General features: G+C 46.0%; 1 protein-coding gene across 1 annotated transcript in view; it reads right to left on the reverse strand.

The window, feature by feature from the left end:
• Positions 1-19,926, reverse strand: part of SHPRH (SNF2 histone linker PHD RING helicase) — an 884,400-nt gene that overhangs the window by 126,749 nt on the left and 737,725 nt on the right. The window contains exon 28 of the mRNA XM_078648685.1: positions 4,285-4,463. Coding sequence (XP_078504811.1) covers positions 4,285-4,463 — 179 coding nt within the window. The remainder of the gene's footprint in view (positions 1-4,284; positions 4,464-19,926) is intronic.

Genomic DNA, 19,926 nt, shown 5'->3' on the forward strand with positions numbered 1-19,926 from the left:
CCCTCCTCCGTAGCCACGGTGGGAGGAGACAACATGCCAAGGTCTGGTGAGGTATCCAAACCACTGTCTTCCGCAGTTCCTCTCTCCAGTCAGTTCATAAACTAACTGGTCTGTTAAAGGGTCTCCAGACCCCTCGCAGCCCTCCTCACTCTCTTCTAGCTGCCAATCCGGTCTCAAAAAGCCAGGGTAGAACAGGGGCACCAAAGTACCCATCAGCGCCAGATCTGGAGTCGGTCCAGCTCCGTGTCTACCTCGAGGTGGAGGCCGGGGTTGACGCTGGCTGGGGACACAGCCGACGCCCGTTGTTGACGTGGTGCCGGTGGAATCGGCGCCGGGGGAGACGTAACAGGGTCGACCGGCGCCCATCCAGGCTTGGATCCAAGGGAACCCTGTGGTGCCGGGGCTGGAGCCACCAGAATCAAAGGCCCAGGGTCCCCAGCTGAGTCCGCGGGGCCCGAAGGCGCACTGGCAGAGTTGGGCTGCCCAAAGATGGCATGCATCGCTTCGTAAAACTGATGAAGCTGGGCAGGGGTCGCTCCGGGACCCGGAAAGGGAGGGAAGCCCGGAGTCGGCCCCCTTTGGGCTCTGCACACGGAGCAGCGGGCCGGTACCACCCGTATCCCTCGTCGAGTCGGCCGATGGACGGGGAGAAGTCGAAGAGCTACGATGCTTCTTTGACTTCTTTTTGTACTTCGACTTACCAGACCCTGAGTGCTAAGACTTGGATGGAGAGTGATGATGGCTCTGCGACCGGTCCCTCAGCCTCCTACGCGACCGGATCTTGAACAGCAGGTAGCCGACAGCCAGTCCTCGAGAAGCTTTCTGGAACGCTCCCGTAAAGACTTCGGATTCATGGTCCGGCAGTCTGAGCATGGGTTGGGGTCCTGGTCGCACTCTAGGCAGAAGAGGCACATGCAGGGCGGATCCATCCCCAACATCAGTCGGCTATAGGAACCGCAAGGCTTGAAGCCGGGCATCCCTCGTGCACCAGGAGTCAGTGGACTTGAAAGACGATGTCACCAAAAGTCGAGAAAAAGTCTGTCAAAAAGTGATTGAAGTACCGCTCTCTCCGGATCTGCACTTACTGGGGCAGAAAAAGAAAGAACTGACATCAGCAGGCAAGGGTGGTGACAATGTAGCTACCGCAATGTCATCCCAGCGACCAAAACGCAAACGACGAACGAAGAGTCGACTGACGCCACCGTCCGACGCGCAGGGGTACTGCTGATGAAAATTCTCCTATTCCAGTCCAACGCCTAGGGGTAATTCTGAGGAAAGGAATCTATAACTAATTGTTTCTTTCAGATAGAACAAAACACCCAGCAACACTCTCAAGCACACACATCCATGCTCACAACAATCCAGATGGATCTACAAAAGGTGACAGCCATCCACTATCCAATGTAACCCATCGCTACAAAAATACACCAGGGTGTTCTAACCTCTAGAGCCTCTGCCTACTATCAACCAGCTGTATATTTAACCTAAAATTATGGAGAAAGCTGGCGCCTTTAAAAAAATTTAATTTAGCAGACAACAGAAATCACTGCCCAGGTATCACTTTGTAGGGTTATCCTCTTCTACCAGAAATCTGGATAAGTCAGAACAACCTAAAACTCAACAGTGCCAAGACAGTAATCTGCTAGATTCTCCCCATCTTTTAAACAGAACCAACACAATCTGCCAATCAAAACTAAGGCAAATAAAGTAAGGACCCTCTGGGACATTGACATAAGCCCCTACTCCCAAATCAGGGCAGCTGTCAAAACAGCTGTCAAAACTTTCTTCAACTAACTTAAATTGGTAATGAACAACTTACCATTCACAGCCCTTGATAGTCAGAACTCTAGTAAACTCCAGAGTAAAGTACTGCAACTCCTTATATATCGGCCTGCCTGCCAAATACACACATCAAAAGACTATTAATTTCACTATTTTCATTAAACACCCTGCTCCCAGTTCAGCTACTCCATCGCACGCCCTGACCTCCACCGACTACATCCTCCTCTGAGACCTGAACTTTCACTTTGAGAACAACAACTCCACACCTGATCGATAACCTCGCCAACCTCGGACTGAAGCAACTCGTCACAACGGCCACACGCTCGACCCAGTCTTCTCCTCAAGCCTGCACGTCTCCGTCAGCCACACCACCGAACTCCTCTAGACCGACCACCGCTGCATCCACTTCGCCTTCCAGAAACCCACCACACACCACCGCACCCAACAGATCCCCCGCCGCTGCTGGAGCAAAATCACTGAAGACCAACTACACGCAAACCTCGCTCTCAGCCCACCCACCGAACCCTCCAACACCGACGACGCTGCCCACAGCCTCAGACGCTGGATCGACGACTGCGCCAACACCCTCGCCCCACTGAAGAAACACCCCCACAGAGACACCAGCAAGAGGGCCAGCTGGTTCACCCCAGATCTCCTAGCCTCCAAGCAAGCCTGCCGGAAACTAGAGAAGAAATGGCACAGTGAACAAACTCCGGACAGCCAAACAGCACACAAGGACACCATCTGCAACCACCACCACCTCATCAGGGCAGCCAAGAGGACCTCCTTCAAAGACCGCCTCGACAACAACGCACACAATAGCAAGGAGCTATTCAACATCGTGAAGGAACTCTCCAACCCCAGCTCCAACACCAACGACATCCCCGCCGTCGCAAGCCCTGTGCGACTCCCTCGCCACCTTCTTCCACTGCAAGATAGCAGACATCCACGACAGCTTCAACACCCAGACAGCCCCAACAGACAGCAACACAACAGACCTTCCGCACACCATCGACCACGTCCCCCCACTAGCCTGGGCCAGCGTGAGCATCGAAGACACCATCAAGACCATGCGCACAATCCACTCTGGCTCTCCGTCAGACCCATTCCCGCACCACGTCTTCAACAGATCAAGCAGCTTCATCGCACCCCACCTGCGCAACGTCATCAATCTCTCCCTCGAGACCGCGACCTTCCCAGAGATCTGGAAACACGCCGAGATCAACGCCCTACTCAAAAAACCTAAGGCAGACCCAAGAGATCTCAAGAACTTCCGGCCCATCTCTCTGCTCCCCTTCCCGGCCAAGGTCATCTAACAGCGTCTGCCACCGCACACTACGCGCACGCCTTCACGTCGCAGGGATCCGAGACAAGGCTCTGGATTGGACCACCTCCTTCCTCTCCGGCAGAATCCAGAGCATCCGCCTCTCCCCATTCGGTTCCAAAGCCTCCGAGATCATCTGCGGCGTACCCCAGGGATCCTCCCTCAGCCCGACGCTGTTTAACATTTACATGGCCCTGCTCGCACATGTAGCACGATCCCAACATAATATCCTACGTCGATGACACTCAGCTGATCCTCTCCCTCACCGCCAAAGCCAACCTCCACGAAGGAATGAAGGCCGTCGTCGACTGGATGAAGACCAGCCGTCTGAAGCTGAACTCGGACAATATGGAGGTCCTCATCCTCTGCTCCAACCCTTCAGCCTGGGATGACTCCCGGTGGCTGACGGCACTGGGGGCAGCCCCGACACCCACCGACCACACACGCAACCTGGAAATCATCCTCGACTCAACGCTCTCAATGACCAAGCAAGTCCACGCCATCTCCTCCTCCTGCTGCTTCAACACCCTCCGCATGCTCCGCAAGATCTACAGATGGATCCCGACAGATACAAGAAAGACAGTTACCCAGGCCCTCGTCAGCAGCAGACTCGACTACGGAAACGCCCTCTACGCGGGAGCCCCGACCAAGCTCATCAAACGACTAAAACGCATCCAAAACACCTTGGCATGACTGATCCTCGACGTACCACGCCACGGCCACATCACCCCCCACCTGAGAAACCTGCACTGGCTCCCCCGTCAACAAGAGGATATCCTTCAAGCTCCTCACCCAAGCACACAAGGCACTCCACAAGACCGGCCCAGACTACCTCAATAGACGGCTCTCCTTCTACAACCCCAACCGCCAGCTACGCTCTGCCGACCTCTCACTCGCCACCGTCAAGCGCATCCTAAGAACACCGGTGGGAGATCCTTCTCCTACCTCGCCGCCAAGACATGGAACACCCTCCCACTGAGCCTACGACAGACCCAAGACCTGCTAACCTTCAGGAGGATACTCAAGACCTGGCTGTTCGATCAGGAGCCCCCCCCCCTCAGCGACTTGAGACCTTCGCAAGTGTTTGCTATGTTGAAGTTGTGTTAAGATTCATACTTTTAGTGAATACTTTTTCAAATGAGAAATCTATTCTGTACATGATTACATTTCAATCTTACTTTGTTTGTCCAATTCGGTGCACCCTGCCAATAGCCTGCAGTTCATGGGCTGGATTCAAGATGGGCTCCACCAGCAGAACATGAGTAGCTTCAATTATGTTAAGCCCATTGGAGCCAGTATGCAGCGGCAGCAGCAAAATGTTGATGTTTGGATCATACTTGAATGCGGACAGATTCTCCTGGGAAAATAAAAATGAGCTTGAGATTTTTGAATATGAAAAATATGTATTTCAATCAGGCAATTTACGCATCATAGTAACATTGATTAGCTTACTCTGGAGGTTTCTTCATAGCACCATACTAAGAAGACCAATATATCTGTGACATGAGGCACCTCATTCCCTGATCCCTGATTCACAAATTCACATAGCATAGCAATGAACCCTGATCCAATGAGAATAGCAGAATGCACTACAATGGAAAACGTAGGACATACTGCATTCTTTGCTATGAGTTAATTCGCTATAGGTGAAAGAGCGAGTGAAAATAGTGGCTGTCGCCATGACAGTCTCAGAAAGAATTACATTTGCCCGTGGAGTATTGCTGAATACCAACACCATTTAGCTCATGTGAGATAGCTGAGCAGGTATGAAGGAACAGCAGGGAGTGAAGCCAGACAGAGGTAATGATGTAACCAGACAAAAAAATATGTATCTTCTGCAGTATGACAATGACCAAGTTTGGAAAACTTCTGAAGAAGAGCAGCCAAGAGGCCTAGCTGCAGACAGCAACTTGACATCATAGTGCTACCCCCATATGTATATTGAAATGACACACTGGCAGTCAAAATCCATAATGTGTGGATTTCTTCTCACTGATTAGGTATTTTCCGGGAAAAATAAAAACAAGGACACAAGGTACGTCTCCAAAACAATAATTTCCCTTCAGGAAGGCCAAACATTAGGTGATGTCGCTGGAACAGTGAATGAGTAACAAAATCATAAACAATAAAACATTTGGAAAAAAAGTCTGCCTGAAGGCATTATGCGACATCAATTAACTACAGAAACAAAGAAGGGAGGGGTCTCAAAATCCCAAGCATTTTCCATGGCTCCAGTAAAAACTGCTGAACGGAATTACGCCAAATTTGGCAGATTGGTATGCAGATTGAGCTGTTTGTGATTTGGTGTAAATCAGTTGAATAATATTTTAAGAAATTAAGGTTTAAAAATATTTTTATATGTGGATGGTTGGTTCCAAGAGAGGTTTGCAAGAGTCTCGCAACAGCCCCAATTTCAAAATGGAGCATCCTGACTGGCCCAGGGAGCTTTTTTCCCTTGCGCTAAATCGCTCATGCAGGAGTCAGACTCTTGTGGGAGCATACGCTCTGATTGGCTGCCATCAACATCAGGAAAATGTTGCTGGCAGCGATTACAAGGCCAGGGGAGTGAATCCCATGTCGTGAACTTAAAAAAAAAAAGAAGTGATATATAGGGGCTGGGTAGGGACACCCTGACCTCCCTAGGCCCCCCATGGGAGGGTGGGGCGGGACAGAAGGCCCTCATGGGAGGGGGCGGCATTGAGGACCCCCCTTGGGGCCAACATTGACGGGGGAAAAAAGGCAATTTTCGTCATGATCCCAGGGTCCTGTTTTATTAATATAGGGAGGGGGCCCCGCCCCAAGCCATAGTCAGCCCGGGAACCCCATCCCAAGGACCCGATTCATTAAATATAGGGGAGGGGTGCATGACCCCCCCCCCCCCCCTCCTGAGCCATATTCAGGCACTGAGACCCTACCCCTGGGGGCAGATCTACTAAATGTGGGTCACGGACGCAACCCCCCCCCCCCCCCCCCCCCCCCAATGCGGTCCCGGGAGATCTATGCCCTGGATCCAATGCTCCGCCCGCCCATTTTGTGAGCCTTCAAAGGCCCTGGGGACCCCACCCCCAGGGCCGTCACTTTTTTGAAAGAGGGAGGGAGGTGCAACCCCCCTGCCTCCTTCCTGAGCCTTCCCAGGCCCTGTGGCAAACCCACCCGGAGGCAACGAACCCCTTTAGCTGTGCATGGTCAGAGGTTGGCCGCGGGCCTGGAGTGCTTGGCCACAGGATCTGGCTAGGCCTTGTGGCCAAACCACCCAAAGGTAGCCAACCCCCGGCCCGAACAGGATGACAATCCCATGCCATGCACAGCCCTTGGCGTGCATGGTATAGGGTTGGACAACTTATTCAATATTAGTATACTCCCAGCTCACAAAAAGGGGATTGAGTAAAAAAGAGATAAACCCTATACTTCCGCCTCACTCAGAGGTGGGAAGAAGAGTAAAATCACTAATTGTCTTCTAAGTGCTCCCTGGAATACATTGAGCCCAATCTGACCTTTAGGAGTCAAGATGAACCTGATGATTAAGCATGCCACTACTCAGGACCGGACAGGCTACCAGGCGTTTTGGTGTGCTGCCAAGCTGGGGGCGGATCTCGTTTACGGGGACCTGGGTGTGCTTAAAAACGTTAGTTTTGCTTTGTTTATTCAGAGGCACACGCAGGTCCCCATCAACTAAATCAGCCCCCACCGCAGTGAAATCAGCCCCCAGCTTGGCAGCACACCAAAATGCCCGGTAGCCAGTCCGGCCCTGCCACTACTAGAGTGGGTGAGGGTTATAAATAAAAAAAGAGGTTTCTCCTCTTCAACCTCTGAGAGAGGCGGAAGTATAGGGCTTACCTCTTTTTTACTCGATCCCCTTCTTTTTTTAACTGGGAGGATACTAATTTTGAGGAAGTCCATTTCAATGGGAGTGTGTATCCTCTCGCCTTTCATTTGAAAGTATCTCTCCATCCTCTAAGGGTTTCTGAGGTACCTTCCACACACCCTACGTTTTGAATAAGGTTGGGCCATCCCTGGGGCCGGAACACATATAAGCATTAAGGGGACAGGTATTGCAGCCCCCTCCCTAAGCCTTAACAGGCCCAAGGGACGCCATCCCTGGGGCCAAATACTATTTAAAAAAAGGGGAGGAGACTGTGCAGCCATCTCCCGAAGCCTCATTAGGCGATGGGGACCTCATCGCCTAGGGATAAATTCAATAAATAAAGGGGACAGGGGCCAGAGGTCCCCATCCCCAAGCCTCATTAGGCCTGGGAACCCATCCCCGGGGCTAAATTGAATTTACAAAAAAGGGAGGCAGGCAGTGTACCCCCCCCCCCCAAGCCTTCAAAGGCCCACAGATGCCATCCTCCAAGGACGTATTTTATTAAAAGGGGGAGTGGGTCACCTCCCCGGGTTTATTGTGGCCAGGGGACCCCATCCCCAGGGGCCTTCTTTATTTATAGTTGGGTGCCCTGATGCTCACCTGGGGCAACCACCACACTGGGTGAAACCGGGGGAGCCCCAGGGCCCCTGCTGCTCTAGCCGGCTCGCTGCATGGTGCGGGACCCGGCATTTCTCTCGCAAGGAGGGAGTGGCTGCTTTGTGCATGCACCCTCCGGATGGGAGCACTTTGTGCAGGGAAGCATAACACAAGTCTGTTCCCAGCCTGCAGAAGCATTTTTAAAGCTTCAGCCAGCTAAGAGCAGACTGGTATGTTTGCGCGCCTTTGGAAGGAGATTTTTAAATGCTCCCACTAGACAGGATCAAACATTTGTTTCCCAGCCAGCAGTAGTGTGGGCAGGGTACCTACTGTGTCACGGGGTCGGGGGTCCTCTGGGCCTTTAAAGGCTCAGCGAGGTGGACCGTGTGACTCCCTCTCACTTTTGATAACTGTCACGCCTCCGGCGGATGGGACCCCATGGTCTTTATACGGCTTGGGGAAGGGGGCACTATGTCCCCTTCCCTTGTTTGTTCACCTGGGCCCTGGGGAGGCTGTCCATGGAGCCTCTCAGAGGCTTGGGAAGGGCCCCCCCACCCAAAGAAAAGGAAACATGCATCATCGTCCCTGGGTCCATGCCTACTCCTGGGGCTCCTAATAAAATAAGTGCGAAGCCCGGACTTCTTTTATTAAAATTTTTGGCCCGTGCAGGTCTAAGGGGTCAGGGCACCCTTAAGTCTTTAAAAAAAAGTTTTAGAACTCAAGACTTAGTCCCATGTCCTAAGATGACTGCCACCACTCCTGGTTTATTTGGTGACAGTCAATCAGATCCCAGCAGGAGATCGGACAGCTCTAGAAATCCCAGACGGGAGTGATATATCAAATTTTCTTAACCTTAAGTTTTCCAAAACTACTCAATGGATTTACACCAAAACATAGAAAGCATTATTTCTGTGCCAAGATCTAGCTTTCTGCCAAATTTGGTGTAAATCCGTCCAGGGGCTTGGACTGTAGCTATGTCTAAATTTCCTATGGAATTCCTATGCAATTTCTCAGCTCCCGCTTGACAGATCATCCCAAAACTTTCTATGAGCAAACTAGTCAAAAAAGTAGCACATTTTTGTAATGTTTCGTGAAGATTCGTCAAACGGCACCAAAGTTATTAGCAATACAAAAAAAGCATTTCCTATGGAAACGCAATCCCAACTATAACTACTCAGTAGTGACTGCCACTGGGTAATGTATATATGTATGCATTTATGTAACCCCATTCCAAGATAGCCACCATCTATCCTAATGAGTGTAAAAAACTCACAACACCAGAGTAGGTGGAGATGGGCAGCCTGGCATCTCCAGTTTTAATTTTTGAAAAAAGCATTGTCCAGTTCAACACAACTCTTACTCTGTAGTTCTACTCCCTGAAGATGGATGGCAACTCCATCGGAGTTTTAGAATTTAGGGACATAACAGGCCTTTGGGCTGCTATTTCCCTCCTCTCATGTAGGTAGTGTGAACAAATTCAATAAACTAGTTTCCACTTGTAACTAATACAGGACTGTAAAGTTGTGCCGCTTGGGGTTGACACAAGAAACTGTTCCTTTCTTTTCACTAAATTCAAAAGCAGAGCCACACCTAATTTCTTCAGAACCCCCCCCCCCACCTCAATTTTAGTTCTTATATCCACTGTTTCTTTGGTGGCCCCCACACTGGATCCCCAGCCATGAATGTGAACACTACGCTTTCGCCTTGCACTGGGGCAGTGCACAAATAGGGCAGGTGCAAAAAGTGTCTTTGTTTGCTAGGAGACACCTGCATGCATGACAAAAACGTTCCAGCCATGTAGAGTACATTAATGTTACCAACATGTGCCAGAGCACTTCTCATACAGTAATGTGACAGTCCCACATGCATCCTACATACTCTTGCTACGTCTCTGTGCTGTTCTTCAAAGTACTGAATGTGTGTGGTCGCATCTCACATTGCCAAGTGATGGGCATGCATGCCTGCTCAGAATCTTGAACTAGGTTCTTGTAACATTCTTCCCTCAGCGACTCTAGTGCCAATGGCTTCGCCTTAAATCTGCTTATCCTCTCGATGCTGGCTGCTTATGCAAACTGAGAGGGAATGGTGCCTTTTGCTCACACTAGATGCAGGACGGCAGCTGTTATTGCTATAAGACAATCACGAAAAGGCAAGAAATGTCCTTTCCTGGCACAAATTTGTTTCTTAAAGTATTGAGGATAATATATTAACACAACAACACAGCTATGCACAAGCCAATCAACAACAAAACAAAATAACACAACATTAATACAACAATACATACAACACAATGCAAGGGCCTCACAAGGAACCAAAATAACAGATTGACACACCAAACACAGAGCAGAACTACAATAGCACAATACAAAACACTTCAAAGAACCCACAACACGAGGCAAGAACACAACACACCCACAATAACAGTGCAACACAACAGAACAAAACAAAACATGATAGACACAACATGAATCACTAAAACAGCACAATTACACCAGACAAAAACACTATATATTTGAGCATGTCACAAAACATCATAACAAAATGCAATACAGAACACAATAACCTTAAGTCTGCACACTACAAAAACAGAATAGCAGAACTGTACCAATACAGCAACACTACATAAAAACAATTAAACAATGTGAGGCAACACAACAACGGAATTGTTTTCTATATGTTGATTTGTGTTTTTGTGGTGTATCATTATTTAATATTTTTACTGAATTGTGGTTGTGTTGTGTGTTGATAATATGATATGCAATTGTGATGGTGTGTCTGTTGTGTTGCTTTGTGTCTATGTATTATTGCATTGTTTTGAAGATTCAGCTGGGATGTATTGAGTATTTAAAAAAAGCAAACTATAGGCAGGCCTCTGTGCTGCCGACCTATTGTGTGTGTTTATGAAGGAAAGACTATGGCAATCTGTATGACTGCTTGCTATAGGAAGGTAATGTTATGGGGAATTGCGCTGTGGTGTGTTTTTGATGGACTACAAATAATTTTTTGCTTACATCTATTGCTGAATGTGACAGGTTAGGATGGGTAAGATCTACCAAAAACTGGTGTAATATGAGCATCCTTTGGCACGATGGTGGCCACTAATAGCATAATGAATGTCCATAACATAAGGGTGGTCGCTGTCTGAACACTGTGGACGTCCATCAAATGATGGAACTGAATTCTGGCGTAATGACCCTGCAGCCCAGTCGACGGGATCCTCGATGAGGTTGCAGGCACTCACATTGCAGCTTCACTGCATGTCGGAACCGGTGCATCACTTCAGCTGTGTGACGCATCCTTGAGGCAGATCCTCGTAATGCTCAGCAAACCAGAATTTAAGCTACTTTGTTCAGCGGTTAATATACGGCTGATCCCTTTGCTGGGGCAGCTGTATTGGTACAGAGGTTGCCCTCTGCTGGACGGCTAGTCTTTAGCGCCTTGATGCCCTCGAGTGAATGTTGTGCTCTATAAATTTCAAATCAAATCAAAAATACAATTAACTGGGTCCCTGTAGACGGCTTGAGCTCCATCGCGGTTGGCCTAAACTTTGTGACTTAGTCTTGGTTGGGTACAACCAGACACCCACAGTAGACACTTTGTGCTTTCTGGGGCCATTTTCACTAAAATCATTAAAATTGAATATCTTTGATGCTACTGATTGGATGTTTGTCATTTTGGTCTTGTTTTATGTATTAAAAAGTACTCTATTGTTCTAATTTGGTCTGGGATCTTTTTTGTGTGTGGTGTTGTCACTTTATTACCGTTTGAAGTGTTGCACAAATACTTTACACATTGCCTCCAAGTTAAGCCTTACTGCTCTGTGCCAAGCTACCACATGGTTGAGCACAGGTTAATTTAGGGTTTGGTGTATGCCTCACCATGACAAGGATTGTGGTTGCTGATTGACTAAGGCTCACATCCCAGTAAACCAACAATCACATTTATCACACCCTGCCATTATTGTGGCAAACCCAGACAAATGGTGGTAGTTCTTGCCAGAATGTGGACATCCAAGGCATCTTCATGACCGCCAAGAGCACAATGCTAGCCACAGCCTATTGAGATATTTCTTAAAATACTGCTGACACTTTAGCATAATGGTGTCCATGCCCAATTGATGCTTACGTTGGCATAATCATGGTGTTAATTATTTATAAAAAAGAAAAGTTTCTTTCCCAAATGGATGGTAATGATTATATATATATATATATATATATATATATATATATATATATATATATATATATATATATATATATATATATATATATATATATATATATATATATATATATAAAAGGAAAAGCACTTTGTTTTCCTTAAATAACCCTCACCCACCAGGATTGCACCTTGGTGCAAGCTTCATCATCAGGTTCTTCCCGTCCCGCTGCGGAACGGGGCGTGCAGTGATCAAGCTCCTTTCAGGGAGTGAAACACATCATGGGGGACATTTGTCTCAAATAACAATGAAATAAAACTTTAAAACTGCTTGCAGAACTTTGTGCAGTGGCCCGTTATTGAATCTACATCTTGTGGAAGAAGTCCGCACCTGTTCAGTTCCGCCTTGTAATTGGCGGTCAGGAGCTGCAACTTTGATAGATATAGATATATATATATATATATATATATATATATATGTATGTGTGTATATGTATGTGTGTATGTGTGTATGTGCGTATATATATATATATATATATATTCCGTTACTCCTTTTCACCATCCGTCGCTCCTCTTTACCTCGGGTGCCTCCTTACCGCACGGTGAGATGCGTAATACTTTTAACACACACGGTCCACACTCCAAGGTCCGTTACACAATTAAGGGCACTCACAGCAATTTCTCCGTCGTTTTCAAACTGCCATAGTTTATTATTTCTGGCGCTGCACAATCATATCAACAAACGCGTTTCGGCGTTCCCGCCTTCGTCAGTGTCGATAGATACTCGTTTTCAAACAGTTTAAATACAGGACGCATAACTGCATGTTAATTGAGCTCGCAGAATACTGTTTGAAAAACAATATTTTTCTATTCCTAGGACAGTTATACTTGCAACAACAGGGGACCGCGATGGGCACGTGCTTCGCCCCCAGCTACGCGAATCTTTTCGTGGGCTGGTGGGAGGAGCACGTGGCCTGGGCGGATACCAACAAGGAATGGGTGGAGAAGATAGTGCTATGGACGCGCTACATTGATAATCTGTTCATTGTGTAACGGACCTTGGAGTGTGGACCGTGTGTGTTAAAAAATAAATATATATATATGTATTATATATATATATAAAAACTCCTCCAAGAAGAAGAAAAGGCCTCAGCAGGGGAAACGTGGGAAGCACTTTTATTTCGAAACACATGTCATGGCGATTCTAAAACACCCGCCGTGGCGAATGCATTTCGGCGTCTTTGCCTTCTTCAGTGCCGGGGGTGTGTCAATCAAGATGCAGGTGTGTGTTCCGGATTAAGTATCCTGCCCCATCCTGATTCGTGAAGGACTGCTCCGCCCCCAAGGTGAGTACCAATCGCCTATACCTCCTTCCAGCCGCCTCATGTATGGCTCCTACAGCTCCCAGCATGCCTTGTTCAATACTGGCAGGTATTGCGGGGGGGGTGGATCAGTGCTAAATGGAACCCCAAAGTCCAAGTGGCCCAAAACGAAGTGCTCCCTCGAGTCCCAAAACCGCATCAACCACCGTGCCACAGGGATCCTTTCGGCAGGGGCAAGGCTGGAATTCCACCTCGCCCAACGTGATGTCGAATGACTTCAGAACCGCCCCATCTCCTCCCGGGCCTGGAGTTGGGCCGTGGTCATTCCTGTACCCAGGATTCAAGAAAAATCCACCGAAGCGGAGACCAGCGAGTCCAAAGCCTCTTGATGATGCGGGGGCCTCTTAAGCGCGACCCTGGAACTCGCGCTGCAATTGTTTCCGAGAAAGTCCTCCAAGAAGAAGAAAAGGCCTCAGCAGGGGAAACGTGGGAAGCACTTCTATTTCAAAACACATGCCATGGCGATACAAAAACACCCGCAGTGGCGAATGCATTTTGGCGTCTTTGCCTTCTTCAGCGCCGGGAGTGTGTCAATCAAGATGCAGGTGTGTGTTCCGGATTAAGTATCCTGCCCCATCCTGATTCATGAAGGACTGCTCCGCCCCCAAGGTGAGTACCAATCGCCTATACCTCCTTTCAGCCGCCTCATGTATTGCGCCTACACGTCGGTTTCCAACCATTCGGCTCCTTTTGCTGTCACGGCGTTCTATGAACGGTGCGGTGCCTCGCAACCGAGCCAGGTTGCTAAATATTTTCCACACTTTTCCCTAAAGGAAATAAATAGGTCGCACTCCAACTTCCGTAATTCCAAAGCTTGTGCTTCGATTTATTTATCAATTATCAAACATGCTTTTTAGCATGAAAACAAAACCACCAACGTTTCGGTCTCAGCCGAGACCTTGTTCATGGTGACGCCCTCTGTTTTTTCACAGTTTTAAAACACTAAAACACATCATTTCCTGTTTGTTTCGGTTTCAAGGGCATTATGGTAGTTGTAGTATATACATTGTTACATTTATATTTTTTGCTTTATATTTACAGTTTATAGTCACACCTTATGTACATTCGTTATATGGCGTTCTTTTGCCGAATATACTCCCAAGTTGTCAACCTTATTTTTAAACAAAACATTATTCTCCTCTGGTGGATTAACACATTCTCAAGCTTAAATTATCGAGCTTTTTCAGATCATGTCATTCTCCAGTGGATTTATAAATCAATTCAGTATGCTTGTGCTTGATTTCTCACAAATTTGTGCAGTTTTTTAGTGACTATGTACAAGATCAAGAACCACTTTGTTTTTCCTAAAAACAAGATTGTTAAAAAAGAATAATTTCAGTTCATCTCACTACAACTAATTACTGGAGGCTTCAATTTTTCAATACAGTTCTGCTGCACGTACAGTGTCCTTCATAAATTAATATAGAGTTCCTCACTCTGGTTTAAACCATGGGGGGGTCAAAGATCGCATATTTAAAATATGCTGTGATTCCTTCTGACTTAATATCTTTTCTCTGTCATTTCCTCTTATGTGTTTTTTAACCATGTCAATTCCAAAAAACTGCAAAAGTTTCCAATTTCCATCCGTTTGCATATGCTTAGCAACTGCATTTCCACGATCTTTATGTTTAGTTGCTCTGACATACTCAAGGATACGCTTTTTTAGTTCACACTTTGTGCTCCCTATGTATCTTAAAGGGCATGGACACTCTAATATACAATGTACTGACTTTTGCACGTGATTAACTCCTCAATTTTCCACATTCTTCCATCCGCTCTTTTTATTTCCTGGGTGTTTTTAGCAATTTGACAGACTTTACAGTTATGACACTTCTTGAAACCTTTACTGTGTAACCATTGTTTATTTTTCTCCTTTTGGAAATGACTTTGATTTAAACCATCTTTCAAATTTCTTGCTCGTTTGTATGTAATGTTTGGAGCATTTCCCATCAGTTTTCCTACTGTGTTGTCGAGCTGTAAGATCTTCCAGTTCCTTTTCAACACATCCCTGATTTGTTTTGATTCCTTGGAGAAAGTTGTTATGAATCTTGTTGGTTCCAATTCCAAGGATGTTTGGTCATTTGTTGATTTTGGCTTCAGTAGATCTAATCTCTTCATTTTGTTAGCTCTCCCAGCCCGTTTCAATTATTTTCCTCGCATAGCCTCTCATTTAAAATCTTTTTGCATACTGTTTTTCATCCACTCGTCCGGTTCTGAACAAATTTGTCTCTATCTCAGGAACTCTACATATGGAATATTTTGGAAAAGACTTTGTTGATGAAAACTTCCAGCATGCAGAGTGGCATTGGTGGCGGTGGATTTTCTGTGCAATGTTGTATGAATTTCACTTTTTGTAATGTCAATTTCTGTGTGCAGAAATGTTACTCTTGTTTTGCTCAAATCATACGTGAACTTGAATTTTGCCGGTGTATCATTAAGTATCATAAAATACTCCTTGAATTCTTCTTCCGACCTATCCCAAATTATGAGTAAGTCTTCAATGAAACGTAACCATAGAACTATTTTGTTCAGGAATTTGTCATTATCTGATTACCATGCCCAATTTTGTTCCCACCACCCCATTGTGAGGCAGGCGAAACTTGGGCTAAAGGAAAAACCCATTGCAGTACATTTTCGTTGCAAAAAAACATCTTCGCCAAAAAGGAACACATTCTGTTTTAGGCATATTCCAATCATTTCCTCTAACATAATGTTGTGTTCAGTGAAATGAATATTGCGTTCTTTCAAAAAGAAATTACATGCTGCGATCCCAATTTCATGGTCTATATTGGTGTATAAGGACACCACTTCCATCGTTATTAATTTATATGATGGTTGCCACGGAATGCCAATCAAGTGTCTAAGCATGTCACTTGTGTCCTTTATGTACGATCTTAATTTAGAGACAAAAGGTAAAAGAAAAAAATCAATATAATTGGCCATTGGTTCAAGCAGAGATCCGATTGCCGATACTATCGGACCCCCTGGTGGTCTAGTGCGATTTTTGTGGATCTTAGTCAGGAAATACATCGTTGCCATTGTTGGATGTTGGACCGTCGGGTATTTCCATTCATCATGGTCTATTAATTCTTGATCTCTGCAATGTTTCAATTTTCCATCAACTGCGACCAGGTTTATTATGAGAAATTGCCAACAAATCCTACTGTCCAAATCAAAATCATAGTTGATGAAAAATTGAAACAATGGAGAGATCAAGCAAATAACTAGTGAACAAGTTACTTACCTTCGGTAATGCCATATCTGGTAGAGACAGGATCTAGCCGCAGATTCCTTAGTGTTGAATTATCCCTAGAGGCCAGACTAGATCCGGAAAACTTTCTACAGCAATACCTCAGTGCATCGGTAGAGGGAGTCGAGCAACTCCGTAATGACGTCGTCCACCAGAAGTGACAACAGTGTTCATATAAGCCCTCCCCTGTAATCAGATACTTCCATGTCCAATTTCTGCGCTCAAACATGGAGCAACTTACAGAAACTGCCCGAAACAGTGTGCCCAAAAAGAATCTTCTTTTAGAAAAAATGTTTTTAGCTAACTAAAAGTCACAAGTATATTCAGAAGGGATCTTGGAAAGGAGAGTAAAACAAATTAACAGAGAGGGGCGGTTGGTAAGTATCAGCGGCTAGATCCTGTCTCTACCAGAGAAGGAATTACCGAAGGTAAGTAACTTATTCATCTGATAGAGACATCTAGCCGCAGATTCTTTACCTTTGAATAGATACTCAAGCAATACGATTCCCGGAGGAGGATCTGCGAACTTGTCCACTATGGTCTGTGACCAGGACCAGCTAATCTTTATACACATACACATACACATATATATACATATATATATATATATATATATATATATACACACACGTTGGGAGAATCCCCAGAGGGTTCCGTATCCTTGTGGCACCCACATACGAGAACCCTGACCCAGAAATGCTGCGTGACTATGCAGAGAACAGCGCAGTCGTCAAAAAGAATGCTGCAAATCCTAATAAAATATGCTGTCAGTGACCGCAGAGTAATGCTAACTAAAATAGAAGCGCTACTACAGGAACTAGAAAAATGTGATGATCAGGAAGAAATCAAAAAGAAACTGGGAGAAATGACGACCAAACTAACAAAACATGAGGATTCAATTAAAGAGAGGAAAGCCATTACATTCCAAAGAGATAGGACCGACTACATGCAAGGGAGAGTGTACATGTTTTCTAAAAAAAAATCGAAAATATTCGTAGGCAACAGTTGTCAGCCACAACGGGAATGCAGGCAAGGGGGGCGGACCCAAGCGCCTCTGAGCTCAGTTCCGAAGTAGAATCCGAAACAGAGTCAATAAACAACAGTACACAAGGACGCAAAGTTCCTGATGTAATAGAGGAATTTGTTTTTTTATGCTTACAAAGACTTTTGCGCCTCCGACCACGTCCACCACGCCAAGACCAACAAAAGGGTACAAACAAGGCGCAACAAAAGGACGCAAGCGAAAAACCAGACGCTGGGGCAAGCAATGCACAAACAACAAAAACCAAAAAAACAACCATACAGAAGGAACAAACGCATATAATGCGAGAACGAAATGGTGACAACAAAGACATTGAAAACACAGTCATTAACCTTACGAATATGGAATGAACAGAAATAGAACGGAAAACACTAGCTCTGGGCCTCACCTACTGTGAAAAAACGAACTTTGAATATTCCCAAACCAGGATTGATTTTTTTCCAATATGTCAGGAAATTGAAATTGAAAAAATACTTTTGCAACAGAGACAACACCACCGATAACCTGTCCATCAGTGAATATAATAGCAATGACAATACAGCAACAGATGAATCCCTGCTGCAAGACCTGTTGGAAATGGGGAATGAGAACTTTGCAATGTCGAGTGATGGAACCTCGCTGGGTGGACAGCAAATAATAAACCACCCTATCTCCCCATTCAAGCCAAAATCTACCTACACCCCCATGATGCCCAAAGATGGGTTAGACATTTTTGCGGAAAATGTGATCAAGGACCTAAAAAATCTGGCACTGAAAGTAACAAAGAATTCTCAGAAACACACAACATCAATAGGACAATCTATAACAATGTCAAGGGCAAAATCAAAGAACGCCAAGATGTTGTGGTGAGGTGGTCAGATAAGGGGGGCAATGTGGTGCTGTGTCTCCTGGAGGACTACAATACAGAAGCTCACATACAACTTGGGGATAAAGAATGTTACTGCCGCATAGCCCCAACTGTCATTACAGGTGTCCAGGAAAAGTATCATAAATCGCTGTATGAGTGGAGAAATGCCAACCTGATCTCTAAAGCAGAATTTGAATATCTTAAAACTGACAATCCTGTGACCCCCCCAGCTATATCTTATACCAAAAATACACAAAAACGCCACAAACCCCCCAGGGAGGCCAATCATTGCAGCAATTGAGGGTCTGTTTGAAAGTACCTCGCGTTTTATTGACTTTTTCTTGCAACCCCTGGTATGTGAACTCCCTTCACATATTAAAGACACAGGCGATTTCTTGACCAGGGTATACGACATTAACTGGACAGATGACTGTGTACTAATGACTCTCGACGTGAACTCCCTGTACACGAGCATTCGACATAAAGATGGACTTAATGCTTTGCAACATTACTTAAACAGGAGGCCTACCGGCATGCATGAACATTCCCTGATGCTGTTGAATATGGCAGAATGGTGCCTTGAGAATAACGTGTTTATCTTTGATAAATTGTTCTACAGACAACTCCAGGGCACTGCCATGGGTACTTGCTTCGCCCCCAGCTATGCTAATTCGCATATGGGCTGGTGGGAGGAGCAAGTACTTATGGCAACCCAAAAAACTGCTATGATTGAAAATGTGGACATATATGTCCGTTTTATTGACGACATATTTGTTTTATGGCATGGGACACTGGAGAGTGCCGAAAAAGCAGGGGAGTTAAATGAAAATAATTTGAATTTAACTTTCACTTGCCATATCAGCAAGACCAGCATCCAGTTTTTGGACATAGAACTGTATGTTGAAAAGAATAGCCTACAAACCAGAACCTACAGAAAGAGCACCGCGGGCAATTCGATTTTGCACGCTGATAGTTTCCACCACAGCAGTGTAAAGGAGGGTATCCCCTACGCTGAATGCCTCAGAATGAGGTGGAATTGCAGCACAGAGGAGGGCCTTAGCAAGTCTACCAATGAGCTTTTCAGTAGATTACACAGAAGGGGGTACAAAACTGAGACACTAGTTAAAGCCAAAACTAGAAGTGAATCAGTTACCAGGGAAAACCTCCTTTTCAAAGGCAGAGAACCAAACAAGAAAAATTCAGCAGGAACCCCGAGACTTATCACAGGTTTCAATGCCTATCACAACACAGTGAGAAAAATACTACACAGGCATTGGAATGCAGTCAGGAACGATCCAGTACTAGGTCCCACCTGCCCGAAAGTCCCCACCATAAGCTATAGAAAAGCGAGGTCCATGCGCCAAGAGCTAGTGCGCAATGCACCTGCGACAACAAGCAATCAGACTTGGTTAAAATCCCCCAAAGGCTTCAGCAAGTGCAACAAATGCAAGGCTTGCAGACACAGTATTAACACCAAATCTGTCAACATGCCGTTTAGACAGACACCTTACACCATACAAGGGAACTACAACTGCAAGACTGACTTTGCAATATACGTCCCGCGATGCACATGCTCCAAAGTCTATGTCTGGAGCACTATCCACCAGGTCCACGTTCGCATTCTCCAGCACTTGAGGGCCATAGCGAACGATGATCAGACCTACCCAGTGGCACGTCAC

Source organism: Lissotriton helveticus, chromosome 6 (assembly GCF_964261635.1).
Source record: "Lissotriton helveticus chromosome 6, aLisHel1.1, whole genome shotgun sequence".
Classification (NCBI taxonomy): Eukaryota; Metazoa; Chordata; class Amphibia; order Caudata; family Salamandridae; genus Lissotriton; species Lissotriton helveticus.